We start from the raw sequence: 10432 nt of genomic DNA, 5'->3' as shown, positions 1-10432 counted from the left end.
TGATAAAACACATGAAAAATGTGGTGCAAAGGGAAGAAGACCCTTTTTTTTTTTTTTTTTCCTCTTTTGGGTGCAAAGTACCGTAAGCCAGAATTCCGGTGCATTTAGTTTAAGAAATCTTCCCTGTTAGGTTTTACTTAAATAAAGCGATATCTTGGTAGTATAGCTGAGAAGACTTCTTGTATTAAGAATGTTAGGATTTTAATAGCTGAATTGTAAGGTTAGAGGGGACTATTTTGTCAACGGCCAGTGGGGGAAGGACACTGGTTCAGGCCAGAGCCTACCCACAGCAGTACCAGGAGGGATATGTGGTAACAAAACATATAGGTATTTCTTTATGCTAGAAAACACTGCTGATTACTGTAAAGTGGCTATTATTACATGACTGCTAACTGGGAATCATGAAATGTCCCACTAATACTGTGTTGGTTGTAGTGGCATTTTATTTTATTTTTTCTCTCTCCAAAATGCAGCGTGCGTGAGGTGTGGCATTTTTTTTCAGATGTCCTCCCATTGACTGACTTCCACATAGGGAAAAAAAAAAAGTCTGAAAACAACCCAAGTAAAATGTGAGACTAAGGGCTCGCTCACACAACCGTATGTCTTTTTCAGTGTTTTGTGGGCCGCATATGGAACGCAGAAAAGGTTCATGTGAACGAGCCCTAAAAAGCTGCCTCCCCAGAAAAAGACTTGTAAAAACGCATGATTGATGTTTTTTTTTAAAAGTCGAAAAAAGTTTCAAATCACTTTGTGGTGCATTACCAAATCCATCTGTTTGGGAGGCTTAAATGTTTCACATTTTGGGGTTGTAATGCTGGGGATTCTGGTAACCTATTATTTTTATTTAATTTTTTGTAAAAAAACTGATTACAGTGATGTTAAATAAAATGAGGAATGCGTCGACACAACATTTTTCTGCTACAGCCAGTCACTGACATGTGTCGTCACCACTCTGGTTAGTGATTGGTTGCAGAAGTCATGTCCACGTGTCGCTGCTGGATCAAGGACCACAGAGACCAGAAGAGGACCCGGAAAGTGTTGGCACTGGAGCAGTGGGATAGTGGTAAAGGGGGTAGATCTTTTTTTTTGTTATTTTTGCACCATTGTAAAACTGTTTAAAAAGTGTTGGACCCCTTCAATGTAATTTCACAGTTAAAGGGGTGATCTGAAACATTTAATACTGATGAAGCATCCTCCGGATAGGTCATCAGTATCTGGTCGGTGGGGTTCTGACACCTGGGACCCCGGCTTTTCCTAGGCCAAGTGACATCAACTTCATCAGTCACATGACCTAGGCACAGTTCGGTCCCATAGAAGTGAATCTGACTGAGCTGCAATACCAAGCACAACCACTTTCCAATGTACGGCCCTGTGCTTGGTGACCAGAAAGAAGGCCATGGCGCCAGGGGCGTATCTATCGCGAGGCAAACAAGGCATTTGCCTAGGGCGGCACTTGCCAATGGGGCGGCAAAATGCCTTGTTTGCCCCTTGTCCCATCAGACGCCTCCGGTATATTCAGAAGATCCGATGGTATATTCTAACCCCCAGGCGTTCCCATGGTGACGGGGACGCTTGCCTGGGGGTTATAATATACCATCGGATCTGAGTTTTCACGCTCTCAGTGAGAGCGTGAAAACACAAATCCGATGGTATATTCTAACCCCCAGGCGTTCCCATGGTGACAGGGACGCTTGCCTGGGGGTTAGAATATACAGGGCCCCGCCGCTCACAGGAAAACATTTAAAAACAAATCAGTAACCTAAACTTTATTCATTAGTGATGTCTTACTGTATACCTTACTCTGTCTTTCAGCTCCGGTAACAGCAGGCAGTGCGGGCGGGCGGCGCTCACTCACTGACGTCACGCGCCTGCGCCGCCTAGTGGGAGGAGCAGGCGCGTGACGTCAGTGAGTGAGCGCCGCCCGCCCGCACTGCCTGCTGTTACCGAAGCTGAAAGACAGAGTAAGGTATACAGTAAAGACATCACTAATGAATAAAGTTTAGGTTACTGATTTGTTTTTAAATGTTTTCCTGTGAGCGTCGGGGGGAGGAAGCTGTGGATGGCACCGTTTAAGGGAGGGGGGGGGGGGGGGGAATCTGTGGATGGCACCGTTTAAGGGAGGGGGGGGGGGGAAATCTGTGGATGGCACCGTTTAAGGGAGGGGGGGGGGGGGGGGAAATCTGTGGATGGCACCGTTTAGGGGAGGGGGGGGGGAATCTGTGGATGGCACCGTTTAGGGGAGGGGGGGGAATCTGTGGATGGCACCGTTTAGGGGAGGGGGGGGGGAATCTGTGGATGGCACCGTTTAGGGGAGGGGGGGGGAAATCTGTGGATGGCACCGTTTAGGGGAGGGGGGGGGAAATCTGTGGATGGCACCGTTTAGGGGAGGGGGGGGGAAATCTGTGGATGGCACCGTTTAGGGGAGGGGGGGGGGGTCTGTGGATGGCACCGTTTAGGGGAGGGGGGGGGTCTGTGGATGGCACCGTTTAGGGGAGGGGGGGGGGTCTGTGGATGGCACCGTTTAGGGGAGGGGGATCCGTGGATGGCACCGTTTAGGGGAGGGGGATCCGTGGATGGCACAGTTTAGGGGAGGGGGATCCGTGGATGGCACCGTTTAGGGGAGGGGGATCCGTGGATGGCACCGTTTAGGGGAGGGGGATCCGTGGATGGCACCGTTTAGGGGAGGGGGATCCGTGGATGGCACCGTTTAGGGGTGGGGTTTAGAGAGAAAGGGGTTTGGCCTTGACAGGAAGGGGTGGGTCAAATTTATATTAGGGGGGTGCCCGAATTTAGTCTCGCCTAGGGCAGCACAAAACCAAGATACACCACTGCATGGCGCTACTATGGGCGCCAGTGCATTCTCAAACAACTGAAAAGCAGTGGTCCCGTTTGTCGGACCCCCACTGATCAGATACTGATAACCTGTCCATATGCCCTAACAGGTGAGAAGACAACCCCTTATAGCATTTCCTCCTGCATTGCTCCTTCATTCTTATATTGTAGTGAAGGTCTCGCTCTCGTCTGTTTCTCCCCGCAGCCAAACTGTAGGTGTAATTAGGACTCTGATCCGATTATTATAGATGCTCTTGAAACATTTTCCAAAGCGCTCTGAAGATGCGTCTGCGTTCAGTGCAGAGGTTTTTCTGCCAGGTATTAGATTAAGGCCTCATGCACATGAACGTATTTGGTTTCCGTATGTTTTTTTTTTTTTTTTGCGTATAGGATGCAGACCCATTCATTTCAATGGGTCCGCAAAAAATGCGGACAGCACACCGTGTGCTATCTGCATCCGTATTTCCGTGCCGTGGCCCCGCAAAAAAAAAAATATAGAACATGTTCTATTCTTGTCTGTTAGGCATTGTTACAATGGATCTGCAAAAAAAACAAAAAACGGATGCCATACGTAAAACACATGCGGTTGTGTGCATGTAGCCTAAAGGATGCACACGTGCCTGCGGAGACAGGAGGGTCAGCAGCTCGCGCTCAGAGCTGGTGTAACGTAATCCGATACAGGAAGACTGTGAACTATGGCTCATAACAAGCAGCTCTTCTACTTTTACAATGTATAGAAGAGATCAAAATCTACAATACTGCACCACACTTAGGGCTCATGGACACTAACGTATTTTCTTTCCGTGTCTGTTCTGTTTTTTTTTGTTTTTTTTCCAGACAGTATGCAGAATCATTCATTTGAATGCAAAAGAAACGGAAGTTGCTACGTGTGCAGTCCGTTTCGCAAAAAAGTAGATGTCTAATAATTGTCTGCATTACGGCCAAGGATAGGACTGTTCTATTAGGGGCCGGCTGTTCCGATGTCATCCGTATTTTTTGTGGACCACAAGATACATACGGTCGTGTGCATGAGCCCTTACTCTGGCTTATTACAATAGTATCAGTCCTTCAGAACTCTGTTCAATCAGAAAAGATCATAGCATTTCTTGCTATGAAGGGCCTGGTGCAGCATTCATTACATAGTTGACTGGTTTTAATGGGAACTGTGTAATGCTTCCTTTAACCTGTGGAGGTGCTGCAGGGAGATAAAATTATGCAAACGTGCTCACAGCTAATCACCATGTCCCAGCAGTGGTCGGCTTATCTGTGGGAGAAGATTTTAAAGAAAAGTGGACAACATCCCTATAATGGCCCCCAGAATGCCTGGGCCCCTCCTAGAGCATACTTAACTGTTCCCCGGCACCCGCTGCATCTCCCCGTCGCATGGATCAAAACATCCGGCAACCGGGGGGTGCAGCCAATAGCAGGCCGCAATGGTGACCAGCCTCTAGGGGGTCATTATAGGGATTGGCTAACCTGTCAAGTCTCATCAGCAGGACTTCTTCACCTGTGAGGGGCTGTCCCTGCAGGTGAAGAACTGCCCGCCTTTGGCTAGCTCAGGCATGGCCAACCTGCAGCTCTCCAGCTGTTGTAAAACTACAACTCCCACCATGCCCTGCTGTAGGATAATAGATGTAGGCAGTCTGGGCATGCTGGGAGTTGTAGTTTTGCAACAAGTGGAGAGCCTCAGGTTGGCCATCCCTGGGCTAGATGGACAGGGCTTGACATTTTAGCCTGGCTGTGACAATTTCCTGTCTGCGTCACTGCTCCAAATGGCAGAGGCTTCGGCGTCAGAGCAGCGACCGCACTAGCGCCACTACGCTTTCCGTTAGGGTAAACGGAAGGACAATCGGTGAACCAGGGTCATGGGCGTCTAGCAAAGTGTAGCCCATCAACTGCAGGGTGGGCAGAGTGCCCATGATGACCCCTGTTTTCCAACTAAAGTGTCTACAGTGGGCAAGAGATCATAGAGGACTGGGAAAAGGTGGTACCCTCTGATAAGGTTTTCTTTGACCTCATGTGGATGGACTGGTGAGTGGGCATCACTTACATACCTCCTGGATTCGGCGTGCGCCAAACTTTGCAACTTTATTTTACACCAGAATAGGGGTTAATGTTCCCCTACGTGTCTGTAAACTCATTGGATGTAAGAGTTGTGCAAGATGAGAAAAACATGGCTGTCTTCTTTCAAACACTGAAAACTGTGGAAAAAAACTAAAACTATTGCATAGTCAGAAATCTTTTGTTTTTTTACAAAAAAAACTTTTTTAATATAATAAAATTAAGACGTACGCATACCGGCAGAACATTACAAGAACAGTCTTATAATAATGCTATATTGACTCCTATGGTTTGCAGGTTTTTACATTATTCTAGGGAAATAATAGGTAGTGGTAAAGGTAGGTGTAACTAGCAGAGTTGGTCATTTTTGGCTACTTGTTGCCTGTGGGTGACAGAGACTCGGTAAGTGCTTCTTTAAAGGGGTATTCCGATTGTGACAAGTTATCCCTTATTTACAGGAGAGGGGATAAATATGAGATCGGTGGGGGTCCTATTGCTGTGGACCCCACCCATCACAAGAATGGGGACTCCTTATCCTTGAGGCCCCCCGAAATGAATGTGGCGGTAAGATGGGCTTGCGCACTGCCGCTCCATTCATCCCTACGGCAGTTCCGGAGACTGCGGAGTACAGCGCTCAGCTATTTCCTGAGCTCCCACAGAGATGAATGGAGTGCCTGCTCCACTGATTTGGGGGGGTTCCTGAAAGTACGATGACCCCCACCAACCCGGTAGTTATTCCATATCATGTGGGAATGTCATAGGGAATAACTGGTCACAACTGGAATACCCCTTTAAAGAAGACCTGTCGGCTCTCCTGACTTGCCTATTTTTGTATTCTTCATGAAACAACAATGCTATAGCTCCTTTTCTTGGAGTGCTTCACCATGTCGTTACTCTGTTATTCCTTCTAGAAATGTAAGAATAAACAGTTACAGGTTTTACTAGTTACCGGTCGGGAGGGGTATCCTTCCATGTTCCGACACTGTTTGACACTGTCCATTCAGAGCTCGGAGTGCCAGTGTGTGCAGGGGTATGCCCCATTGACAAGGTAACACCCAGTTGTCTGTGTTCATAAAAGTTCAGGAAGAATAATAGAGGAACAGAACAACGCAGATTTATGCAAAAAGATGCTCCAGAATTCCTATTACATGGGGAATGCGAAGACTTTCTACGACAGACATGTCAGGAGACATTTAAGGGGTAATTTAGTTTCAAAAATATACTTTAGGTCCTGTTGCCCATAGCAACCAATGGGTGTCCATCTTCCATTTCTTAAACTGCTGTGAAGTTGCCAATGTAACTTGGGATATTTAAAGTGGTATTCCCAATACAGACAATGGGGGCATATCGCTAGGAGCGGGGAGAGTGGTGGCTGGAGGACCCTAGGTTTCCTGGGGTCTAGCCACCGCCAAGCGCTCTCCCCATACAAGTGAATAGGAGCACATCGCGCTTGCTCGGCTATTTTCGGCGGCCCCATAGAAATCAATGGAGGGTGACTGTGCATGCGCAGTGTGCCCTCCACCACCTTTTCCCATTGTTTGTGATGGGAAACCCCTTTAAGCCCCTCCCTTGGCACAGCCTGTGAAATGCTCACAAAGTGCCTACTTTGGAGTTAATTGGCACAGCCCCACTCCCTTCCCATTCATTTCCTGGGACTGTTGGAGACCATCTTAAAGCTGATTAGTTTCTAAGGGTTATTAACTCAACTAGGAATAATCTTTTAAATGCTATAGAAACCGTTTGGGGCATTTTATGATTGCATTTTTACTAATGTTGGGCTAAAATAATTATTTCAGTAGGTTTTTAACCATTTCTGAGTACAGGGTTAAAAATCTGTCTGTTTGCAGGCTGTCAGTTTTATTTGAATCCTGTCATCTGAGGGCTCAAGTATAGATCTTATCTCTGATCACCTGACCTCATAAAAAAATCGGTATAGCTCAATTCTTATTAAACTCAGATAAGAGCTACACGTGACCCCTCTGATGATGGGTTTCAAAGAAAACAAACTGACAGCTTGCAGACTGATTTTTAACCCCTGTATCTCAGAAATTCCTGAACATTTCTAACAAAGACCAACTGAAGAAATAATTTCTAGCCCAAAATGAGTAAAATGCAATCGTAAAAGATGCTCCTAAAGGTGTACACAGTCCGTTAATAATACCAATAACTTTATGGATCACATACATAAAGACTAAATGTGATTTGTGTGACCCAGTCACATTCATTTAGAAAGATTATAGACAATACTACATAATACGCATAAATGGCAGTGTTAAAAAAGTCCAGCGAACTTCATTTAAAGGGGCAGTAGGCACAAAAATTGCCCCTCTAAAAATTGAAAGAAACTTGCGTAGGCTAGCTTGTCCCCTTACCAAACAAGATTGGGTCACAATATTCTGCCCATTATTTTTTATCAGTTTACAATTCCCGCCACGGTAGAATTTGGCATTGAAAATGGTTTCCATATGCTGTGGACAGTTCCAATTGTATGCCAAGCCTCGGGATTTATGCCTGATTTATAAAAGCTTGGCAGCTTGTTACCACAATGAAGTATGGGTTCTCTTACAGTCTTTGTAAGGGTGCAGTCTGAGGGGATGATCCAGGAGAAATGGGATCCTCACATGCAGAGTACTGGAGCTTGAAGAACCTTTTGAGCACTAAGGTAGAAAAGGGAACCTACGTCCATTAGATACGGGGATGTGATCTTATTTTGTCTTCAGGAAGAGCTGTATTTGTTTGAAAGCCGAGAACTGCTCCGATCCAGGACCAGGTCATGGCCATTGGCTTTCCACTTGCCTCCAGAACCTTTCTCATCCATAGGTGTGATGGCTAGATTTGGCCTGTGGCACCAACAGCAAAGGCAAGACTATAGAAACAAAAACCTGAGGTCAGTACATGAATACATGCTGGTTACATGGAAGATACTTGGACCATAAGCATTTTGTGTGTTAAAGTTGAAATAAAGTTTTACAGATTTATTTTAAATTTTTCTATTTTTTTTTTCTGGATTTCTTAAAGAGCTAGCCTGATTAAGCTTGCCCATCAAACAGATCAGCTGATTGCTGCAGGTTAAGCTTTAGAAACTCCTGATTAGGGGTGAGCGAATTGACTTTGAATGAAACATCCGAGGTCGATTCGCATAAGACTTTGTTTCAATATTATACGGAGCGAGCGCTCTGTACAGTATTAGAATGTATTGGCTCCGATGAGCTGAAGTTATTACTTTGTGAGATTTCACGGAATAACTTGAGAAATTCATTTATACTACAAAAAAACATTTATCAAACTCTGATTCAATGTACCTTGGAGTAATAACTTCGCCTCATCGGAGCCAACACATTCTGATACTGTACAGAGCGCTCGCTCCGTACAGTATTCAAAGGAAGTTTTATGCACATCGACTTCAGATGTTTCAGAAGTATAATTATCCAGTAATTAGTAGGTAATAAAAAAACACTGAGTACATATTTTCATTAAAGGGGTTTTCCAGAAGTTTAATATTGATTGCCTAGCCTTAGGGAAGGTCATTGATATCTGATCAGTTGGGAGTCTGACTCCTGGTACCCCCAATGATCAGCTGTTTTAAGAGACTGCAGCCTCTTCCTAGGCCAGTGATGTCACGTTCATCGGTCACTGGGTCTGGGCTGCAATACCAAGTACAACCACTATATGGCCCTGTGCTTGGTATGCTGGGAAGAGGCTTACTAGAGCACAACGGCCTATTCAAACAGCTAATCAGTGGTGGTGCTGGACCCCCACCAACTTGATATTGACCTACCTTGAGGATAGAACATTATCACTTGTTTTCCCCAATTTGGGAAGGGTACAGGGAGAACATACAAACTTCATGCAGGTGATGTCCTTGGTCAGATTTGATCCCTGGACCTCAGCGATGCAAAGTGCCAGTGCTAACCACTGAGCCCCCGTGGTGTCCATCAATAATGCCCATCTCGGCCACAAATGGCTGTTATGGGAATACCCCTTTAATGCACTCCTGTAGTCTTATCATGGTGTTATGGTGAGATGATTTTCGCATCTCCCTCTCAGATAAATCACAAGTTCATCTCAAATGTTAAAATTCTGCATTGAAATCACTGGTGTGAATGGGTAGCTGAAGGTTCAGTAATCACACAGTCTTCTTACCCGGAAACAGTTTTTGAATTTTCTGCTGACAAAGTAGAGTGCCACTGGGTTTATGCAGGAATTCAGCGAGGCCATATTGATGCCGATATAATTCACAACCAAGAAAAAGCTGAATGAAGCAAAACAGAGGAGCATGGTCAACATGTGCAAGAATATGGGGATATGTACAAATTCTATCTATGACCATAAACGTTCTTCCATTTTTATCTAGTGTGTTGACCAGAAGCTCTTGGGCCTCAATGTGAAATCTATAACAGGGCCCCGTACCAACCATGTGCCATTTATAACATTGACATCTTGAATTATATGTGGCAGAACAGACTTTGTGCCCCTCAGGCATCGGTGGCTGGGGGTGACTGCTACCACAGAGACAGTGGTAGGGTATATTCACACGTAGTGGTTAACACCAGGGAAAAACATGTTTTCCAAGGCAGGTGTTTTTTCCAGTACGGTTATGACCGCACTGCTATTAGAAAAGTGATTGACCTACATATATGTTTTTGGAGTATTAAAACATGAGCACTTAGACCTACCTCCTACCTACATAAATGGTGAACAGTTGTATTACCTTCTTAAATTATTTATATTATAGTGAAAAATGGCTTGAAAGTTTTAGCAAATATCCCTGGTTCTTAGTGAGGTTTTGCTCACCTTATTCATGTGTGTCTATATTTAACATACAAGGAAACCTCTCCAATGGACCAGATGCAGACTGACCATTTTCTGTAAGAAGATCACTCCCCAGAAGACCACTTTTCAATGCAATGTTGGGTGGTCGTCTCAAAGAGGTTACATAATTGTTTCATGTTCATTTCATTATTGGACGGATTGAAGTCAAAGTTCATCCATGAGCTAAGATGGTACAAGTAATGGGGTAACATGCACAAAGAACCCCTGGTCCATGAATTTGGAAGATATGTCGTGTTTATCGTGTTTGGAGCCAGTATAGTACAGAGTTTACACAAATGGGATTGATTCAACAAAAATAAAAAATAAAGTCTCAAACGCAATCTTGCTTGGAGCGCAGCAGGTCTATGGTGAGGTAGGTTCAAGTTCACACTTAGTCCTGAATTTCATAAAAAAGACAGCGCAGCTCAAAACCATCCATGGAAATGTTAGTAGTAGAAGGTATGCAGAAAGTGTTCTTGCAATACGATCTATCACTGGATTTGAAATCCCACCACAGTCAATGCCTCTATCTTCTAGATCTTATGCAAGAGAGCTTGACATAGTGAAATACCGCAAGTCTTATGGTAGTCACGCTTATTTATTAGACTTACAAAATAAAAACAAATCAGTGAATATAAAATCATGTACAGTACTTTTGATTTTTCAGCTGCCTGGGTGGGGCATAATATCTAGAAGATAGAGGCATTGACTGCAGTGGGAGCCCGGA

At 44.9% G+C, this 10432-nt stretch overlaps 1 protein-coding gene across 2 annotated transcripts in view; it reads right to left on the bottom strand.

The window, feature by feature from the left end:
• Positions 1 to 5072: 5072 nt before the first annotated feature.
• LOC122919387 (endothelin receptor type B-like) overlaps positions 5073 to 10432 on the bottom strand; it is a 37729-nt gene continuing 32369 nt past the window's right edge. For both annotated transcript variants that reach the window (XM_044268385.1, XM_044268384.1), the window contains 2 exons: positions 9037 to 9145; positions 5073 to 7759 (listed from right to left, as the gene is read on the bottom strand). In XM_044268385.1, the coding sequence (XP_044124320.1) occupies positions 7610 to 7759; positions 9037 to 9145 (259 nt within the window). In that variant the 3' untranslated portion in view covers positions 5073 to 7609. The remainder of the gene's footprint in view (positions 7760 to 9036; positions 9146 to 10432) is intronic.

This window comes from Bufo gargarizans, chromosome 9 (genome assembly GCF_014858855.1).
Source record: "Bufo gargarizans isolate SCDJY-AF-19 chromosome 9, ASM1485885v1, whole genome shotgun sequence".
NCBI classification, from domain to species: Eukaryota; Metazoa; Chordata; class Amphibia; order Anura; family Bufonidae; genus Bufo; species Bufo gargarizans.
The sequence above is the reverse complement of the archived record's forward strand: the minus strand, read 5'-3'. Positions and strand labels throughout refer to the sequence as shown.